The sequence below is a fragment of the Sciurus carolinensis genome, chromosome 1 (assembly GCF_902686445.1).
Source record: "Sciurus carolinensis chromosome 1, mSciCar1.2, whole genome shotgun sequence".
NCBI lineage: Eukaryota > Metazoa > Chordata > Mammalia > Rodentia > Sciuridae > Sciurus > Sciurus carolinensis.
Genome location: NC_062213.1, coordinates 103,718,808 through 103,741,413, shown reverse-complemented (window position 1 = coordinate 103,741,413; position 22,606 = coordinate 103,718,808). Strand labels below are relative to the sequence as shown.

Below are 22,606 nucleotides of genomic sequence, written 5' to 3'. Positions count from 1 at the left end.
AAGACAGAGGGGTGAGAGAAAGGAATTAACAATGGACAGAATTCAGTAAGAAAAAATTCATTATTGTGGTAGATAAGTGTTTCAAAGGTTGCTTTCATTTTCTCCCCAACAGAGATGAAGACAGTATCAGGGGTCCTTTTGAAAAATACAGTATACTCGGGGTGGATGGGCAGTTCAAAGAGAGACAAGGAAGAGTCAAAAGAGTTACTGAATAAAGGAGAATTTTCTCATTCATTATTTCATAAATATTCTTTGAGCACCTACTAGGTGTCAGTAATGAATAAAAGCTGATGAGTAAAGCAATGAGGTTCCTGTTTTTATGGAATATCCATTATAGTGATTGGAAATAGATAAACATACAATATATCAGAGATGAAAAATAGGGTGGGTCTTCTATTTTACATAAGATAGTCAGACATACATTCTCTGAACAATTAAGCAAAAATGTGAAAGAAGTGGAAGAGCCAAATGGGCACCTGGGATTGAGGTGGGGAAATTGAAAAGTGCAGAGATGGTGAGGCAGGAGTGTGAATGACAGGTTCAAGGAAGCTCAGTCAGGTGGATGTACGTGGAGTGGAGTAGCCCAACAAAAACTTGACAGGTGATGAAGTCAAATACCACAGTGAAACTCACCATTATGTATATCCACAGGCACTAATTAAAAATAAAATACTATAAGTAAATAGAAAGATTGGTAAAGTAGAGGGAAGGGAGCAGGGGAGGGAGAAGGTGAGGGAGAGGGGGACGTACTGGGGACTGGATTAGAGAAAATTATATTTCATGCTTTTATAATTATGTCAAAGTGAATCCCAGTGTTACATATCCCTAAAAAGAACCAATAGAAAAAGTAAGTGGTAGACAGTTCAGATTTTATTTTGAGGATATGGAGGCAAAAAAAAAAAAATCTTAGGTGGGGGGAGATGCACAAGAAAATTGTATGCATCACACTGAGGAGAGAGAGATTTCCAGTCGGAAGACCCTCTCCTACTTTCTCTGTTCTCCCCATCTGACACCAATCACCATCTAACCTTTCAACTAGTGAAGAAGCAGCCAGTTTCTGATGGAATACTATGCTCCTAACATGTGGCCAGCTAGTCATGTGATTAAGTGAATAGATAAATGATGAAGCAGATTTTAACATTATCAGTCAAAAGGGGGGGCATAGTTTCCACTTAAGAGATGGCGACCTAATTGCTGTGTCTTCCTCTTTGCTCTTCATGTCTTCATGTTAGGACAAGGTTATCATTTTACTGTAAATTTTCTAATCTACTATATGGGATCATTCAGTGGTTACCTTTGGCACTGGAATACACTGCTCTTGCTATTTATCTTAGTATATATATAATCTAAATTTATATAATTTATATATAATCTAATGCTATACACACACATATATAGTCTAATGTTATGTATGATCTATTTCTGATCTATTGATCAGACTAGATACAAGGAGTTTCCTGATGAAATTAACTTATAAACTTCAAGTTTCCATTGAATACCAAAACTCATCTGGAAATTTTTCGTTAATTGTGGGTGGCTGCAACCAGAGAATATAAAATGAAAATTCAAAGATGGGGATCTCTGTACTGGGGCAAAGTTGCATGGTCAGGCTTGCCCTGCCCACTTCCCAATAACTACAGTGCACTGTAATCTTTGTGTGCTTAGCAATGATGATAAAGGGCAGCCGAGGTAAGACAGTGAAGGGAAGGATGGTATTGTACTAGGAAAGGAATGTGACATATTGTGATGGGAGGTTTTTGTTTATTTTAAAAACTTCAAAAACATATGAATGGTTACTTAAGTAGGATGGGATTACCACATCATCTCCATTGATGTCAAAGAGAGATGTGGGACAGGAGTGGGCGAAGAGGAAGGAAAGAAGTGAATTATTCTGGTTAAGGGAACAGAGTGGGAAGAAAACCTCGTGCATCAAATTGTAGAATGTTTTTCATCATGGGCTGCCTTACCATTGCTATTGATGATATTCAAAGTAAAAATATCGTAGTTCATCAACAAATTCATCTTAGCCTCTGAAAGGTCTTTAAATGATCAAAATGCATTTTGCAAATAAGGTTGTAATTTGTAGAGGCACATAGGACCATTAATTAAGATGAATTTAAGTTAAGACAAAGCAATGTACTCACCACTTGTACAGAAGTGCATAAGTTCATGGATGGTAGCTAGACGTTTAGTGCTGTTCCAGGGTGGAGGCAGAGGGAACTGAAGGAATTCCCACAGTGGCAACTTGGATTGCATCTCCTGCTCAATTTGAACTGGGTCAAAACCCTTTTGGTCCTGACAAAAAAAAAAAACATGACAGAAGGCATTAATATGAGCCATCAAGTGCCTTATGCATATGGAGAAGGCTAAACATGATACCTCCACTCTTGTTATTTGGGAGCAAGGGAAATCAGTGGTAATTGAGGAAGACAAACTTGGTATTTTGCTGAAGGTCACAAAAACTAGTTCTCACTTTGCCAGGAGTTCCTGGTGCACAGAAATGACTGATCTTCATTTGCAGTGACAAACTGCCCAAGCCTCACATGTATTCATCTCTCCCTTCTGAGAGCCTTTTCTGGTTTCCACTCATTTTTCATACTAGCAGATATTTAAATAAAATAACTAAAAGGTTTTAATGTGAATTTGGTGGTAGTCATGATTAGTTAAACTGCTAATTGTATTAAGCTTTCTTTGATGATTTCTCCCTTAGCCAACTCTCTTTTCCGAGATTCACCTCACACTTTAGGTAGCTTTGGTGAAGTTATCTAATTTGGATCCCCTCAGCTGGTGAATTTCAGATGCACTTTGTCCCATCAATCACCCTGTGGGCCACCGGATTCTTACCTTCAGTGCATACTTCCGATGGGCGTACGCGTCGTGATAGTTCAATAGGAGAGGGCCTTTGGGCACTTCTTTGTTTTCTGTTTCTTCTTCAGATAAGAATATTTCATGGAGGTTCTATTTAAATTGAAATAATACTGATTTAAGGAGAAACTTTATACTTTCTCAACACATGAAAACTCGTGGGCTATCTCATGCCACCTGACCTTTTTCTCTCTCTCCGAGAGGCACAGAGAGGGTAGCATGGACACGATGTGAGCTGCGATCCGGTTGTCTAACCCATCCGCTCTGGGGGGCGGACTCACCAGACTGGGAGGGACAAGATCCTTTTCTGTTGCCTCAACCTGTAGAAAAGAACAGTGGGGAGGAAATGGCTGAATGGTCAGCTCTTCACTGATGCTGGTGAATTTCCATTGCTCTGAATAAGAAGAGGGCTGTTCCTCGCACTGAAGTATTAGGAAAGTGTCAGAGATTAACACGGTAAAAGGAAAAATGTTTACGGTCCATGAATTAAAGTTGATAGAATTTTAATGCTTGCATTAAAATAGGTAACACAAAACAAATGGTAAACACTAACTTCAGTAGGAATCAAAAATAACAAAAATATTATTTTTTTGTTAAAGCACATGAAAAGAGTACTCAAGCAACTTTGGATTTAGTAATTATTGAGTGCCTACCACATACTGTGCAGGGCATCTTCATATCCATTAACTCACTTGACCCTCACAGCAATCTCGATTAGATATTATTTTCTATTTTATAGAGAAGAAAATTAGGGAGCGTGAAGTTAGATGACTGGTCCAAGTCCAGGGGTATTGAATAGAGGAACTGGGGTTCAGGCCAAGTCTTCATTCTTTCTTCAATAGAAAACTATAAGAAAATGAGATAATAGTCTCCTTTATGTGGGGAGAGTGAGGTCTAGGCAGATTAGATGCCTTGTTCAATTTTACATGGCAAACAGGTAAGAGGTTGAAAGATACCCAAGATGGGCACCTAATGTATAGCCCCACCACTTTTATCTTAAAATAATTCTCATGATTTTACACCCCTCTACAGGGTTTCTCACTTAGCCTTGAACTAGATAATCATTATGGTGGCTGTCCTGTGCCCTATACAATGTGCAGCTGCATGGCTGGCCTCTACCTCTCTGATGCAAGTAGCACTCCATTGTGACAGCAAATCTCCAGACATTTCCAAATGTATTGTAGGAGTCAAGGTAACTCCCTATTGAGTTTTGTTAGCTTATTCTAGGATAACAAAATAGTCTCAATATTCTATTTTATTTATTTGTTTATTTATTTAAGTACCAGGGATTGAACCCAGGGGCCACTGAGCCACATCCCCAGATTTTTTTGTTTTTGTTTTTGTTTTGTTTTGTTTTGTTTTTAGACAGGGTATCACTAAATTGCTTAGGGCCTTGCTTAGTAGCTGAAGCTGACCTTGAACTTATGATCCTTCTGCCTTAGCCTCCCTAATCCCTGAGATTACCGGCATGTGCCATTGCGCCAGGCTCCGTATTTTTTACTAATTATAAACATCTTACTTTCAAGAGTCACTATTTCCAATTTCTGTCTTTCACCTATCTTGTGGACCTTTTGCAGTCTCAAAAGACTAATCAAAATTGTTCTGCTTCCAAAATGTTAAATTCTTAATGTCCCATCCTGTAAAATGCCAATCTCCTCACTCCTATACTTCAACTTTTTCATCCTCTTACTAAGGGATCTACTGGGATCCCTACAAATATCTACTGGGAGCCTTCCATGTGTCAGTCACTGGGCTCATTTACTGTCCTCTTTATCTGGAACATAGTAGATGTTGAATAAAACAAGAATGACTATGATAAATGAAACAATGATACTATAAGCTCTTCAGACTTTTGAGCTTTTATAAACTTATTGACATAATAAAACTATAGTCTTACAAAAACCTTATGGGGTGATAAAGGCAAATATTAGTGTGATTGATTAGAAAACTGAAGTAGTCAATAAATAGAAATCTGTATAGTACAGGTAACAACAGTGACAAAGCCTGAAAAGACTAAAATAAACATTCTTTGTATTGAGAGAGGAAAAAATGTGCTACATTCATGAAATAAGAACAAAAATGAAAGACTGAAAAAAAAAGTTAGAAAATTTATAAGTTAGAAACCTTATTACTAAACAAAACTTCAATAGCAGTTTGGAAATTAAGATAGGAAATAAGTAGGAAGTTAAGGTAGAATTCCCAAAAGGATAAATTGAAAGAAAATTCAATGAGAATAATTCTGATATTCCAACATCCATCCAATAATAATTAGGGTAAATAGAAGAAATAACATTTGAAGATACAAGAGAAGGTTCATTTTTAGTGACCACTCATTAATTCAGCAATGTGTATTCAGTGCCTGCTAGAGATTAGGCATGGTTAATGTGTGCAGGGCACACAGCAATGAGTGAGAGCACATTAGGCTCCTGCGTGCAAGGAGCTTGCCTTCTGCTAGGAGGAAAAAGGCAAGAAACAGGGCTAATAAATAGATTTTTAAAAGAATAGTTTAAATAAAACAAAATAATGTGATAGAGAGTGCTCTCTGTGTGTTGTGGACATTCTTTAAATCAGGGGCTCCAGGGCCATTTCCACCAGGCAGAGAAGTTGGGGTAAAAGGTTAAAGTAAAATTGAGTAACATATCTGAGGAAAACCCAAAAGGCCCTATGTTGATGAAAAATTGTGTGTGTGTGCACCTGAATGTATGTGTATGTGTGCATGTGTGGGCATGTGGCTTACATGTGTTTCTGTGTCAGAGAAGGAGAGAGAGAGAGAGAGAGAGAGAGAGAGAGAGAGAGAGAAAGAGAGAGAGAGAGACAGGAGATGAGAAGCAGCCACAATGCAGAAACTTATTTTTAAGACATTTATGGGATACTGTAAGGAATTCAGTTTCTCTTAGAATGTGATTAGAAAACAATTTATGATTCCTTTAGATCGTGTCAAATGATGATAAAACAAACAAAACCATAGTTTTTGTTAGTTTGAATGTGGTTTATCCAAAGGTGTATGTGTTACAAGCTTGGTTCTCCAGGTGGTGGAGCCTATTGGGAGGTCCCTGGGCATAATGGACCTTGGAAGGGATTAAGAGGTAGTTCTCCTGGGAACCTGAGTCCCCTCTCTCTTTCTTGACTTCCCCTCTTACCATGTGATCTCTCCCTCTCACACATGTGTAGCATGATACCATCTGCCGTGATGAGAAGCCCTCAACAGTGATCAAGTCCTTGGGGATGGCTGGCTGGTCTTGGACTTTCAGCCTCCAAAAACTGTGAGCTAAATAAATCTCTTTTTTTAAAAAAGTTATCCAACCTCAAGGATTTTGTTGTGGACACAGAAAATGAACTAATACATCCAGACATAAATCTTTTGTTATCAAATATAAAGAGAAAAACTTAATAGCTGCAAGAGAAATAAAGACAAAAGAAAGAAAAGAAAGAAAGATTGATTTTTGAACATGCAACAGGCTTCTCATCAGCAAATTCAAAAGAAGAAGAAAATGGAGCAATGACATCAAAATACTTTTCCATGTACGTTGACTAGCTTCAAAAGTCATTTCAGCCACTTACTACTCGAACAAGCCACTTAACCTTCTTATGCTTCTATTTTCTGACCTGTAAAATGGGTGGTAAAAATAGTTCTTGCATCATAGTATTGTTTTTAAAATTAAATGACTTCATATATTGAAAGCATGCAGAGCAGTGCTTGGTGGCTATAAGTGCTATGCCTATGTGCTTACTATGAATAACAATTGTTTTCAAATATACATACAACAGTCATGAGACTTGACCATGTACATCAAGTCACAGAGAAAAATTTTAACTTTGTTAACTTGTAGATCATATTCACAGATCGTAAAGCAATAAAATAAAAAAGCAATAAAGTATAAATATAAAATTATTCATTGGTAAAAATAAGTACATAAAAGATTAAGAACTGACTACATTGAAAACATCAGGATGCAAAGAACTGCTTAAGAGGAAACATAAGCCTTAAGTAAAGCAAAAGAGACTGAAAATGAATGAAGATTTTAATTAAAACAAAATACAAAATAAGTCCAGAAAAGGAGAAGAAAATAATGAATATAAAGGAAAGAATTAATAAAAAGTAAAAAATAGTTATCAATGAAACAAAGTACTCTTTCTTTGAAAAGACCAATACAATAGATAACAATGATTAGCAACTATATTAGTCAGCTTTTTGTTATGGTGACCAAAATATCCTACAAAAACAACTTAGAGGAGGAAAAGTTTATTTCAGCTCACAGTTTTGGAGTTTTAGTTCACGATGGGCCAACTCCACTTCCCTGGGCCCAAGCTGAGGCAGAACATCATGACGGAAGGGCGTCATGGAGGACGGCTGATGGTGACCAGGTAGTAGAGAGAGGGCATGGTGAGGGGCCACAGGGAAAAGGAACCCCTCCAGGGTACACCCCCTGGGGAAAGCTACCACCCATCTGTCCCTTCAAACTGGATGGACTGATTGACTCACAGCTCTTGTGATCTAATCATTTCACCGCTGAATGTTTCTGCATTAACACAGGAGGTTTTGTGGGACACCTCACATCCAAACCATAGAGCAACCAAGGTCAAGGAAATAGAAGGTGCAAATAAATGACAACATCAGTTACGAGAAGGGAACATCATCAGATGTTATGCTGTTGGTGTGGCTGGTCTTCACTTTGCACAGGCAGCCTGGGAACACTGAATTTCCTCGTGGTCCTGGCTAATGCCATAATAGGTCTCTTTGACTTCCGCATCTTTGCCCCTTTCTTGATGACATCATTGTGTCCCTTTCCCCATCAGGCTTTCCATCAGGCAATTCACTCAGTCACACCACTAACATCACATTGGTATACACAGGGAGCTAAAAACACATGTTAGCAAATGATATATAGAACTTTGTACCATATCAAAAACCCAAAGTAAATTAACATATTGACATCAAGAGTAGAAAATCTAATCAAAGCTATAGATACAAAATAAAATTTAAAGGTAGTTGAAGACCACTATCCACACCACCTGTCCTTGTCCTCTTCCTCTTCCACTGAAACAATACTAGCCAAAGAGAGTTTTAAGGATATGCTCTGTCAAAACTTTAGGGAATATTAAATGAACTTTCCAGAGCATAGCAAAAGAAATAAAGATTAAAGCTGCTGTTGAAAGCCAACTTTGGTTTTATCTGAACTATTCTGATCTTTGTAACTGAGAATACACTCAGGTGTTATGAATATAATTTTAAAACAGTGTTTAAAATGGAAATAAAGAGAGATGAAGTGACTTACTCAAGGTTACCCTCTGGGAAAAGCCTCGGAGTCCACTCACCTGTTCTAGGATACAGTGTAGTATGAGGGGTACAGAAATGAATTCCTCAGGAATCGAATTCAGCAAATCATTGTAATATCTCATGTCTACTTCAGTTGTAGTGATGAAAGTCACTGTAAAATATACAAAACATTGCCCAATTAAAATGTGCTTTCCGTTTCTTCCATGAAAATTTCATGCATAAATTCAAACAATGACCATATACTAATAACATAGGAACAGTAGGTGAAAGGGGAGCTGGAGACAGTATCAGGGATAGTCATTACTCTTTAAAGTGCCCCCTTGTGATGCTAATCCTCCAGCCACGGATTTCATACATGCCTGGGGGTGGAGCTGGTGGTTCTTCACTTGGTGCTTTCTTCTTTCCAGGGGTAGAAGCAACAGGCTGTGGAGTCTACATGAAGAATAATTTAAAAGGAAACAACTGAGATATCCAGCTGAGAGGAGCTTTCATCAGATGCTGCTATGATATCAAGAGGATTCTGAGATCTTATAATTACATCCACAACAAAAAATCATCTGCTAACATTAGGATGGAAAGAAAACGACTTGTCCAAAGAAGGAAAGAGGCTAGTGAGTGGATGTGGATCCTAGTCAGTATTCCTAACAGCCTCCTGGGCAGTGTCAGGGAAGGTGATATCTGATGATGAACTGAGAGTCCAAACTATTTTCTTCCCTGGATGCTTGGAGTCACGCCATCCTCTCCCTTCCAGTCCTTCAGAGCTTCTCCACTTCCTTCAGGATAAAACCCAACCAAACTTGTTAACTCAGCACTAACGAACTTCCCTCATCTCCCTCACACTTTTCCAGCTTCAGTCCATATTGATGGTCTCCCAGTTGCACAGGTCTCCCTGGAAATACTGAACTTCTGATGGTCTGGGCTCCTGATATTTTACTTCATTCCTCTGACTTCATATCTTTGTCTCTTTCTTGAGAATATCATGTGTCCCTTTCCATTACCCAACACTTTGCTCAGCCTTTACCACATTACCAACCCTCCTCTGCCCGCTTCTCCTCCTCACACCAGGTGAGATGCCATTTCTCATTGCTTCTGCTGTGGTTGGAGTTGACAGCTCGTGGTGTTCATCATGCCACGTTGAAACTGATGTGGCCTTGACTCTATGAAAGCTGACGTCAGTCAGAACAGGGAGTGAGTCTGTTGTATTGCCAACCCCTTTTGCTGGGGTCCAGCCCTAGCAGCGGTCGGGGGTCCTAGATGGATGGGAGGCGGCTGCACAGTGGAGAAACAGCACACAGAGACACCAAGTGTTCTGAGGCTGAATCTCTATCTTTATTTTTCTGCCAGCCTGTTTTATACATTTTTTCTTTAGTAGTGATTATATCATTTTATGATTAGTTTAAAAGAAGAAAAACCTTCAAAAGTACAATCTATGCTTCTTCTCAAAGTACACATTCCCTCTGTGTGACAGCCCAGACCAAAACAACCTTATTTCCCAGCCAGACCAAAACAACCCCATCCCCCAGCCAAACCGAAGGCACCATGATCTGCCAACCTTCAACCTCCAGAACAAACACGTCACTAGATTTTCTGAGAAACCACCCCCACCATGAAATCTAGTGTTTAACAGTGAAAAGCTTTTACTATTATTAACAAAGGGCAAAGAAATCAACTTATAGTTAATATTCAGTCTAATCTATTTCATTTAATGGCAGACTACAATCTTATTTTGATTCTCAAAGAATTAGACTAAATGTAGGAAAAACACAAATTATATTTCTGACTAACCCAAATATTTTTATTATGTAAAGTTTCTCCAGAATCAATGATTAAAACTAGGAAAGCAACAAAGGCTAAACACCACATCCAAGCTCAGAGGAATGCTTCTTTATCCATCTGTATTTAGAAATGATTATATTAAAGTAATCACAGGCTCCTTTTAACTTGAGCTTAGCTACAATTGTTTATTTTCATATATTTTATCTATGTAATGCTACTAAATTTTTATTGTGTACTATTTTGTGTCACAATACAGTAAAACCTTCCCAATGTTTTTCCAATGTTTCTAATGATATATTGATTATTAATATTGAAAAGCAACTACATGTGGAGACATGCCATGCCTATGTCCCCCAAGAGGGAGGATGATCTTTCAACAGGATCATGTCAAGTGTTGAGTCCTCTATTCCAACAGAACCATGTCAAGTGTCAAGAGTGGTAGGAAACAGATGCAGCACCCTTTCAGTGATAGCACACAGTAGGCACTAAATAAGTGTTGTGATTACTTTTTCAATATCCCCTCTTGCTCTACATGTTGTTCATTACTCCATGTGTTGACAAGTGGGTTCCATCCTTATCTTTGCCAGTGTCAAAGACCCCCCACCACTCAGTCCTTCAACGCTGTGCCTAGCGGTCTTTTCCTTGTTCCCACCCTCACATGTTAAATTCTAGCCAGCAGTATTACCTCGATACAAGTATTTATGTCATTTTTCCTTCAGGTGCTTTACAAAAGATTTTCCAGCCATGCCTACCTCAGAAATCGGCATGGTTTCTAGCAAAGTTTTCTCACTAACTGCTTGTGGGACATTAATAAGCTTCATGCTTTCCAAGTAGTGCTGGTGCTGCCTCTTCCAATCCAGGCTGTCATACATCAGGCAGGCAATATTTTCAAAAATTTCGGTGCCCAATTCCAGCTACAGGTGAGACAATTAATGACAATTGGTTGTTAGTTTCATACTATTATAAACAGGTGCATGATTGTGTCTCCCTTACCAACTAAGCCTATCAACTTTTTATGGAAAAGAAAATCCTTGAATCCTTGAGCCACACTGGATTCCAGCTCTGGTGACCAAATCTGCATCCCTGAACTCTTCTTTCGTATGTTGTTCACCACAATGTAGGCTGTCCCTTTAGAGGGCCTTATGATGCTTAAAATGGGAAGAGGCTAATTAATGCTTCTACTAAATTAAAAAAAAAAAAATCCAGTCAGTAGTTTCTACAGTGTGACTGATATATTTTTGTATCTCAGTTCCTTGAACGTGTTAGGTAATTTTGATATCCTTAGCCAAAGACAAGTGATAGATGATTTCTTGCCTGGCTGTGCAGGGAGCACAATGGAATCGCTTGCTCAGCTTTGTGTATCATCTATCCAGGATGCTACAGTGTGTGTGCAAACAATATTTTTCCTTTCCTCCCTGCTTCTCTCCTTTCCTTTAACCTGTGCTACCTTTAGGGAAAAACACTAAAATTTCCAGTAGAATATTGCTTCTACAATGCCCACAAGTTTTATGAGTCCACAAGCAAGTTATAGGTCAGGTGTCTTTATTACTTGAACTTTCGTTTCCAGGAGTAGGGAAACACCGTGATTGTTGTGTCTGTCTGCTGGGAAGTGAAGAAGGAATCAATAGGCTCGACCTATTCTAAATTGAAGAGGTAAGGCCGAGTGAGAGCTTCCTGTGGAGACAGTGAATCATAGTCTGGCAGAAGCCCAGTGAAGTGCACGGCTCTGCCCATCATAGCACACCCATTCATCTGGATTCATGTGTTCATGCTAAGATTGAGATGTTTCCTGGTTAAGCTTCAACCTGGTGTTCCTTACCTATACAAATTTCATTTGTATTTCCAGGAAATATTGTAAAGCATCTGCCCAGTGATCCCTTAGCTTAACCTAGTTAGTTCATTTTAAAATCAAGCATCAAATGATATGCTAAAGGCCAGCAAATTATTTCAGCAACTGGGGTTTAACTTGAGATGTTGCAGATGTTGTACATGAGCAGTTAGCACATCTTGATGGGCATTTATTTGATGTAAAACTTTCGTTACCTTGGCTGAGCAGAAATACAGCTTGCTTGTTTGCAGCCAAGGTTGCAAATACTTTCCTCCATCCAGAGAGGAAGGAGGACTCCTTGGCTGGCTCCTACATTGACTATGAGGCCGTTATCAACTTACAGGTAGATCTGAGGGTGCAATGCCATGTATTTGGTCTGCTTCTACTAGAAGTCGATTTATTATTTTTATGTTTATCATGTGATCCAAAGTTTAAAATGAACTTTTATCTTCAATACTAAATCCAATGGCCTTCTAAAGTTCAACTTTATTTCTGAGTCTTTTTCAAGACTCTTCCTTTCCCATCATCCTAGATAGTGGTTCTTTACTTACAAACCATACCTGGTTGAAGCACTCCTTGGCTGTAAAACATTAGTGCAGTTGAACTCACACCAAAGCACTGGCATGAATATAATGCTCAATATTTACTTGCAAATTGACTTATAGGAGATGAGTGTGACCAGCTGGACAGCATAGCCCTAACTGGCTCTCTAGCGATGTCAATGTCACTGATGTGTCCCAAATGTACACATTGGATATAAACTGCTAGATCTGAAGTCAGGAATGTTTTGTCATAATTAGTATTTCAACTAAGCTGATAATATCTTTCCAATGTAAAAATATGTTTTTCTAAATTTTAATTGTCTTTTAAACTCTTCCCTATATTTGGTAAAAAGTAAAATACACGTTCTTTAAAATTAAATGATTAAACTTCTTAATGAACAGGAAATTGTTGGACACCAGGAGTAGGAAGCAGGATGTCAGGAATGGTGCTGGACCTTTCGAAGTTGCGTTTACATGCCACAGTGTTCATATCTATGTCCCAGTGGAATGCACTCTAATTTGAGTCCAGTACATTTCAGCTTTTCCCAGTCTGTGCCTGGGTAGTAAAGCAGATAACCAGAAGAGAGTTCTCCCTAGTGCAGGAACAAAAGGTGCTTGACTGGAGGCTGACTTAGCATTGACTACTCAGTCCTTGGCAGGGCAAATGACAGTAGGTCCTTTTCTGAGCTCAACCTTAGGTAACAGAGAATCATAGGGAAGGCAGGAAGACTCTCATAGATGAAGGGGTAGAAAGAGGCAAAGGCAAAGTCAAGAGTAAACGGTTTTGCTAAAACTCTCTGTGTTGCCAGCTACAGCTTTCTACATTCAGTTTCATTTTCCACCTATAGCCCAAGGTTAACATTTACTCTGGCTGTTGACAAATGACTCAAGTGTTCTGTTTCTGCATGGTGACATATACTGCTGTGTGTCGAGAGTCTTTATGAGTCAAACATGGTTAACCAGGGCTACTTACTCAAGACTGAAGGATGATGAAGGATGACTGTTAAGAGTCAGAAGCACCTATCCCCCAGCCTATTATCTGTGACAGGCTTTGATCTCACTCCTCTCCTAGATAGTTAGCTTTTTTTTCCCTTTTGTCAGTCACTGTAGTAGACACGCATCTACTATCTCCACCCACTTTGCCCAGTTCCTTTCAGAGCACTGGCTGCATGTAGTCCCTCCCTAAGACTCTGATTCAGTTTAGCACCTTTGATGCTAAAATATACAGCCTGTTTGTTGGGACAGGGTGTCAAGTAGAAAGAGACAGGAAAAGATTTTTGCTTCTGTCTTTGTTTTAATAATGGAGGGATGCCTGAATACCTTCCATAACATCCTTGAAAAATAGTTACTTGACCTTTCTAAGGAAAGGAAAAAAAAAAAAAAACCCTCCCATGTTTTTGGCATTCAATACATTTCCAAGCAACTCATTTCTTCCTTTTCTGAGTTAACAGGAAACTAGAGTGTGTTTCATATAACTTAGCACCTAGATGTACAACTCCTGGATCACTGTTCTCTGTTTTATGGTTTTAGTCTTGCCTCTCTGCAAGCTCCTCAAGAGCAGGGGACAATAAATGCTCTCAGAAAATTTGGCCTGTTAATTTTGGGCCAGGGTCAAGTCATCCTATTACGAAAGAGTGTATTGGTCAATATGCTAAAAATACAATTTTGGCAATAAAAGCAAGGATTTAGAAAATACAACATTTAAACTGATATATCTCTGATACATGAGAGATGTAATACAATAAACTATACAATTTACTATTTTCACAATCAATATATATTAACATTTTAATTACTACATAGAATATTATTGAGATATGAAACAAAGCCACACACCTATAAATAAAAAAACCACCAATATTTATTTTCACATGCTACACCTTATTCTTTTTATCATTAATTTATACACTGAAAGCTACAGATTCAGATTATAACTGTCACTGGGCATTCAGTGTTATCCTTGTCCTGAACATAAAAGAGCCTATCACAGAGTGTCTCATAGGTACTCAGTAAATATCAGCAGAACACATGAATGGGTAAATGGACCAGTGTCACATCCTAAAACCACGCACACTCACTAACACATGTACTAACCATCATCTTGTTGTCTGACCAGTCAGAAGGAAAATTGGCTTCTTTGACTGTGTATTCGAGTCGGGCAACATCAAAGAGATTTGTTTCCGGTTTCTCGTTATTCAGGATTGGTTCCAAGTACTTCCAAAAAATTTCGAGTTCTTTTATGGTGTTCTCTTTCTTCAATTTTTCAGCTTCTATATCTAATGACAGCAACGTGATTTACTATAAAACAAGACTATTGAATTTATTCCCACTTTAACTGGAAAAGTGAGTCATGGGCATTGCAAGATATATGTACTATATCAGGAAAAAGAATTAAAATGTAATTTGGGGAAGTTTTGGAAACCAGATAATATAATTATGAAATCAGAAGATTTTACTTTTGAGATGGATATGAAATATGAGCTTATTCACCTCAATTTTACAATTGAGGCCCAGAAAGATTATGAAAAGGACACACATTTTAGAAGCTAAATATGCTTAATATTCTTATTACTCTTAGATTGCATCTATATAGACATGTTTTTCTGCCAAATCAGTTTTTGACCATATTTGTGTCTGCTATGTAACTGTTTAAAAACATAGTTGATTCACTACTCTTTCTCACATGGCTAAACAAACTGGATGAGTGATTTATGCTTCATTTAACTTTTGGTCACATTAAAACAGCTGCAGCCTCTTCTTTGGGCATTTGTATTCTGGAACATAATGACAGATTTCCATAAAGTTACACATGAAAATTTGTCTGAAACATTTATACTTATTACATCTGTTAGTGAATATTAGTTTCTACCACTAAGATCCCATTATTCTATTATAAAGTCTATTTTTATATTAATTTATTTTTGTACATTAAATATCTTTATAGAAAGAATATGGCACTTATGCAGCATTTTTTCACCAGCTTCACTCAGAAATTATTTAATCTAACTAGCCTTTGAGACAGTCAGGAGTAACCTGGGTTTGAATCTCAATTATTTTACTTAATAACTGCCTATAGTCTGAGAGTCCTTTTTGGTAACATGGAAATAATAAAATATACTTCCTCAGGTTGTTGAGGAAGTACACAAATCAATGTACTTAATAAAGTCCTTAGTTCTGAGTTTAGTCCTAAGACCTGGGCCCAGTAAATGGTAGTTGTTATTATTATAATAGGGAGTAGTGATTTCTAACTTTGAAAAGCAATTGAAAAAAATGTAGTGTTACAGAAATTGGGATGTGGCTATGTAAGTTACAAAGCTTTGTGGAAATATTATTAATAAACAGCAATGAAAGCAACACATACGGCATAAAGAATTGAGACTTCTGGAAACACAGATTTAATACTGAATCTCCATTCTAAAGTACACAGTATCTTTCTGTTTCTTTCCCACAGAGGTGGTTTAGCACAATTCCCTGAGTAGAAGACCCAAAGGGTCAAAATGACTGAATGGCAATGTGGTTGGGACTTATTCCATAAGTTTGTATTCTAAGGTCAGAATGGTAAAGTGCCCCCTCTGACTTATTGCAGTAAGCCAGTAGCAGAGTAGGGCAAGAATCTAAAGATGTGACCTCACTTGGGCCATTTGGTGACTTGTGGTTTTTGCAAGAACTGATTATCAACAGTGATCCACCCAGCCAAAGCTTTGGGTGAAAGTTACAGATCAAAAGTTCCTGAGAACTGTAGTTGCATAACCAAGTCTTCCGACTTGCAGACTTGCAGTCTATTTTTTTTTTTTTTTTTTGGCTACAAAGGGTTATAAACACAGGGTATGATTTTAATTTGCAAAATTTACGACTCTTGGCTGATACAGGCAGAATCAATAGCAAATCAAAGTCTTGAAAAGATTTAATAATGTATGTATTATAGGACTATGTTTTGGACAGCAGATTGCATTTGTACTTTAAGGACAGCGGGTAATGCTGAAGGACTCAGTAAGTTGTGTAGCAGACTGCATACCTTCTGGCTGAAGAAAAACTTCCTGATGCTGGCTAACTGCTGCCAGGTGTGTCTGCAGAGGTTCATAATTCTCTGAAGATATTTTAATCACGCTGGTTATGGGAATGCCAAGCTCAGTCATAATGGCTAATAGCTGAGGATTGTTGAAGCCAACAACAATAATGTAATGTTGGGCACCATCATCTGGCTCATCATCTGTTCAAAATACCATAAAGAAGAGCAGCCATCATTGTAAAAGAGAACAGGTTGTGCTCAGCCAGTTCAATGGCTATATACATTATGCATGCATTCATAATCCTTCCCACTTGCCAAAAAACGGTCCCGTTGGCTGGAATGCAGTAGTGTTGACTGTTTTTCATTACTGCCTTTCCAGTAAGAAGATTGTGGCCATTTTACAAAATATTAAATCACTTTTGCAAATGAGACATAGGTGTAATAGGAGGACAAACATACGTGAGGCCTGTGGTCATGGAAAACGTGTGCTTGGATTTTGTCAGAGTTTAGCCTGTAACTTTTTTTTTTTTTGGTTCTAATCTCTTTTGAGCAACATCTGGCTTTACTCCTGAATTACAAGTAGCTGCAGTTTTGTGGTATTTTATAGGTAGAGGTGTTTACAGGAGAGGGAAATATTGAATATGGACTTGCTTTTTACCAAAGTACTATACGCACTTATGTCAGTGATTGTGAATCCTGAGGATTGGTTGACTAGCAACTATATATTTATCACATTAAGTTTAAAAAAATGCATATTTTCTCTATTTTGTCCTGGCTATAATATTTTATTCACATTAACAAGTGAGCTTGTCTGAGAATGTGATATTCTGGGGGATGATTATAATCATCGTACTTTAATACTGATAATGCCTGGCACATAAAAACATCACTTTTTACAAGTGCCCATTAAGATCAGTTTATGAATAGTATAACAGATGCACAATTTCCCATTTTTATGTAAATGATTTGTCTTCTGTCACTCAACAAATCAGTACTGATTTCTCCCATGGAATCCATATCATTGCTTCTTGGTCTAGTGTATGTAGAACAGAGCCATGTGAGATAAATCTATCGATAATGGATATGAAAGTTCACTGCTACCTCATTTAAGTAGGATGCAGACTTAAAACTGTTCAAAAATAAAGTCTATTAATTCAAATAAGTAAATAAATAAATAAAATGCAGATAATAACAAGTAGCTCCATTTGGGTTCAAGGGGAGGCAGCAAAGAATTACTAACTGCCTAGGGTAAATCATTTTTATGCTAATAATTTAAGATGAAAGAAAATTCTAGATGCTCTAATTAGGACAAATTATAATGGGAGAAACTGGAGTCAGCAAGTTCAAATTAAGTGGCCTGATTTCATTTCCACTGTGTTTCACTCTTGACAACATTCACTTTTCTCTTTGTTTTACTTTCCTTTATGTTCCCAACAAGAGCATCATCAGCTCCTTGGTGGCACAATCAGCTCACTATTTCATCTTTCATCTGCACTACGCAAATGTGCCTAGTGAGACTCATGCTAAATAAATAATTGCTAAAAACACAAATGAATCGCAAATAGAAATATTTCCCTCTGAGAGTGTCATGGAAGATAAGTGATTTATGGTTTTATCAAGAATGAAAAAGCTGGGAAAGACTGAGCATAATTATCCTACTGATTCCTCAGCGTCATACGTGGTGAAACAAGAGTCAAGAGGCAACCAACAGAAGCAGTGCCTTACTGACCGATGAAGCGGCTGGTTTCATCTTCTTCTCCCCTCCGCTTCAGCTCCGTGGTCTTTTTCACTGTCATGTTGACCTCCGGCTGATCCTTGCCCTTTCCTTTAGGAACCTTGGCATTTTGGACTTTCTTCTCCTTGGGAGATTTTGCTTTCCCTTTATCTTTTTCTATCTTAACTTTGTCTTCTACTACCTGAAAAGAGAGAATACTTTTTTTTTTTTTTTTAACTCCAAATCATACAGTGAGCAGGCAATGACTTTTCTACGGACAGGTAAATTAATCCTTTATTTCATTTCATCATTTATTTACTTGTTCTTTTTTTTTTTTTTTTTTTTTTTTTCCTTTTATTCATTCTTCAAGCCAGGATAGTAGGGATTCCAGCTTGATAAGAATCAAGGTTGTGATAAGGCACGTCTATGCATGAGGACTGGAGGGGTGGGTTCCAGGAATTTGCTCACATAAAGAGCCTGGAGTGAGAGAATTCATCCTACTGGAGAGGAGACTGTGGACTAAGAAGTCATTTCAGATGTTTGGAGGCAGAGCAGGAGAATGGTTCAGAGTACCATTGTGGTGTGAGGAATTTAGGCTCATCTTTTAGCCCAAACCTGGGGACTTTCTGCCTGAGTTTCAGAGAGAATTGAGGTTGGTTATAAAATACAAACAAAATAAAAACTTAAAATAAAACAGAAAACAGAAAGAGTAGAAGAGTAGTTATTTCTTTTCTGAAACCTCCTTGATAATGCTTTTTAGAGTTTAAGTAATGTATTGACCATTTTAAAAGACTGAAAGGTTCTTCTGGGAATCTAGCATTAACATTGTTTTTATTATAATCCTATTCAAACATGCTTTTTAAAAAATTTTTTTTAGTTGTAGATGTATACAATACCTTTATTTTGTTAATTTTTATTTTTATGTGGTGCTGAGGATTCAACCCAGCGCCTCACACATCCCAGGCAAGCATTCTACCACTGAGCCACAACCCCAGCCCTAATGGTTGCTTTTTGATACGTTCAAGGATGAGATCTGCACAAAACATCAGTTGGTTTTCTGGGGTGTGCTCAGGTGCTTAGATCATGTACCATGTGAAGACCCAATATTCCCACCATTTTTTCCCCTTTTCAAACAATTGCCAAAATCTTTGTGCAGTATTTAACAATATAATTATGCTTCCAATGTACAAGTTTATGAATATAAATCATTTATGTTCATTAACATAATGAGGCAACACCAGATAATAAGATGGCTATTCAGAATATGTTTGTATTATTATTTTTCCACATTCAACTAAACTGAAAATAAAAATAATTAAAATTATTGTACCAATATCTTGGACTCTGATATCTATTTTCTCTAAGGTCATGAAAACTAAGTTTGAAAAACTCTAAGACATGAGATGAGGAGAGCAGAACACGTGATGCTTTGACAACCAGCTAATAGAATGTGACATGGAAGAGAGAGGAGAAGATCTCCTATCAAGGTTGTTTCTGGCAGTGAGGGTTCCAGAGCACCTGGTTCATCTTTGGCCCCAGAAGTGATGTTGATGGTACCATGGAGTCTCTTGTGTGTGCCTAATACCTTGGATCCTCTGGTGGCACAACTCCACTGTTCCCAGTACCTGATCCTCAGTACCAGGAAGAGGCATCTCAGGAGGCTGTGGAGATCATTCACAGCTTTGGCTAGGAGCAGGTACAGGCTAGGAGCAGGTACAGGCTAGGAAAGGGTTCCATCATTTCTGGAAAATGAATAGAAGTTCACTGTGGATCTTATAGTGACAGAAAGGCACTAACATGGTGGAGGATAATTTGAGAAACATTTTGCATGTTGAAAATGTAGGGGTTGAAAGATTAGATGAGTAAGATGGCACATTAGAGATAATGCCCTGGATTTTAGTTTGAGCAACTGGGTGGTTGATAGTGCTACTTACAGAGATAGAGAAGATTAGGCAAGGAATGGTTTTAACTTAAAGTGGGAAGACTATTAAGAGTGATCCAGTTACATAGGAGGTACCCCTTTGATGTGAAGGAGGAAACGGAGTATACACCTTCTCTTCGCAGAAGAGATATTTGACTGGAGTTGCAAATTCAGGAGTGGGCAGCATATAGATAGAAGTTAACTGCATGGGAAGAGATGAATCACCAGTGTTCTTAAGAAATATGAGAACTGAACCTGGCATCTTACTGGGAGCTTCAACACTTACAAATTTGGTATAGGAGGAAATGCCAGCAGAAGAAATAGAGCAGTAGCTAAAAGGTAGGAAAGGAATATATAGTGTGAAGCCAGAGAATCACGGGACCAAGAAGGGCAAAAAGATAAGTGGTAGTAATTGTGGATAACATTGTGGAGTGTGTAGTCATGGTGGAGTGTGAAGGTAGTAAAAATGGAGGTAGGAACAATAGGGAGACCACAGGGCACAACAGTTTTGAGAAGTTATCTCATGGAGGGAAGCAGGCTCTGTGTCACCCAGTACAGGAGTGAACGAAAGAGGTTTTGAGGTCAAGGTGTGTATATCATGTGTGTGTGTAAACAGAGCATATTATGTTTGCAAGGTGATGGAATGATCCAGTAGAGAGACATTGAAGGTCTGGGGAAAATGAAAATTCTTGAGGTGGGCAGATGAACTGGAAACCAAGAGAATGTGTAAATAACTAGACATTGATAGAAGAAGAGACACTTTTCTAGTTTAAAAAGAGCAGCAAGGAGAGGGTGGCTGGCTGGGTGTGGATGCCAGAAAGGGAGAGGTTTTGATGGTGTTGAGAGAATGTTTCGATTTTTCAAATGAAACCACAAGGTGAAGTCAGCAACTGGGGATGAGGCAGAATAAAAGGTAGGAGGTTTGAAAAAGAAGGTAGTGTAAGAGTCATCTCAGAGAGTAGGTTGCAAGTGTATTAAAGAAATGTAGCAGAACTCTGCCAGTGTTGAGACCCTCCTAGAAATTTTGAGTTTGCTAATTTATGGTGAAACCAGTTTGTTGAGTGACGTGAATACCTGCAGTTACCTCTAGCTTCTTGAGTACAGACATGAAAATCATGGATCGTTGAGTTCATCCTGGGAGAAGTTTTGTAAAATGATCATGATAGAAATTGAGAAGCGCAAGGGAACTAGAAATTTGTAAGGAATTGTTATACTAATCTGAACCAAGGAGCCTAAGCTGAACAAATAGCAGGGGTGATGACGGACAGATCTGGTGGGATCCATGGATGAGAAGTTATGATGTGGTTGAAGAAATTTTGTGGGGCAGATATTGGGTCACAAGTAACAGGAGAGGAGAGGAAATTTCCGAGGTTGGAGAATGAGAGATTTCAAGACTTTGGTGATGACAAGTCTCATAGTATGCCCATGAGAGTAAATGGCCTGGGTGGAGTGAAGGCAATGACTCTTGGAGAACTAAGAGGCCAGTAAGAAGAGCTCTGACCGCAATTAAAAACAAAAACAAAAACAAAAAACACTAGAAAAGAAGAGTCAGAGAGGAAGAGAATGGCAGTGATCATTCAAAATTGTCCAAGGCAGAGGTTGTCCTGATAGACTGATGGGAGGGTTTGGGAAACCTGGGTGGTACCCTGTGTTTGGCTGCATTGGGATGTTAGTGCTATAAAGGATTAAGTTATAGCCTCTAGTTTAAATCAAGGTTTTTGACATAAGTCTCTGAGCTTGACTTCCTATGTACAACTTGTCTAGAGGGAAAAAAACTGACAATTAAGACTAAGTTATGTCCTCTAAAACTGGCCAAAGTATTTACAGCAGTATATTAGCAAAGAGCTATTCATGGCTGTCATGGTCATCATTATCAGCAGTATCATTGCATTGCTGTTTACTGAGTTCTTCCTATATTACAGATATTGCATCTTAAGTCTTCACAACAGTCAAAATGAGTAGAGCATTATCCTTATTTTATAGGGGAGGAAACTCAGGCTTAGTGCAGGCAAGTAATAGTTGAATCTAAAAGTTCAGAAGTGGCAAAACTAAGCCAGTCTGACTGTGTCATTCCTACTCTTTTGAATAGGTCCATAGAGCATGAACCAGAGCCTCTGAGTTGGATTAGCCTGTGGGCGCTGGTGAGATTCCTGCCGGGTACTCTAGTGGTGAGGCTTGGGATCAGAGCACATACACTAAGATGTCTTGTGCAGCTCCCTGGGAGTTCGCTGGTCTTGCCACAGAGAAGTCCTGATATTGCCATCAAAATTCACCAGAAATTTTTACAACTTCAGTTTTAAGTCAAAACTCAGGGTCATCTTTTGCTCTGAGAAAAACTACTTTAGGTTAAATTATTCTAAAGTTTACCCAGAAGAATAAAGATGAATTCATTTTATGCAATAATTCTTGTATTTCATCACTTCACAGATATTTGCTAAATATGGTGGGAGTTTTTAAAAAGGTGTTTGGGTTTGTTGATGGAGTTCTGTTAGTTAAGGAGCTCCCTGGGTCCTTTGTCTCCTGAACTTTCTTGGGATTCTAGGAAGAAGAAAACTGACCATAATCAAGACTTCAAAGGAATTGGTAAATTGAAGCAGCAAAGTCTAGTGATGCTCTATGAGAGGGGCTTTCAGACATTGTCTATAAGATGTTTGATTTTATTTCCATTATATA

General features: G+C 38.2%; 1 protein-coding gene across 2 annotated transcripts in view; it reads right to left on the bottom strand.

Annotated features, from left to right (window-relative positions):
* Positions 1–22,606, bottom strand: part of Spag17 (sperm associated antigen 17) — a 230,243-nt gene that overhangs the window by 137,748 nt on the left and 69,889 nt on the right. For both annotated transcript variants that reach the window (XM_047539956.1, XM_047539948.1), the window contains exons 5-13: positions 18,028–18,214; positions 16,305–16,499; positions 14,384–14,565; positions 10,672–10,833; positions 8,503–8,575; positions 8,182–8,294; positions 3,048–3,185; positions 2,845–2,958; positions 2,145–2,295 (exon numbers count right to left, since the gene is read on the bottom strand). In XM_047539956.1, the coding sequence (XP_047395912.1) occupies positions 2,145–2,295; positions 2,845–2,958; positions 3,048–3,185; positions 8,182–8,294; positions 8,503–8,575; positions 10,672–10,833; positions 14,384–14,565; positions 16,305–16,499; positions 18,028–18,214 (1,315 nt within the window). The remainder of the gene's footprint in view (positions 1–2,144; positions 2,296–2,844; positions 2,959–3,047; positions 3,186–8,181; positions 8,295–8,502; positions 8,576–10,671; positions 10,834–14,383; positions 14,566–16,304; positions 16,500–18,027; positions 18,215–22,606) is intronic.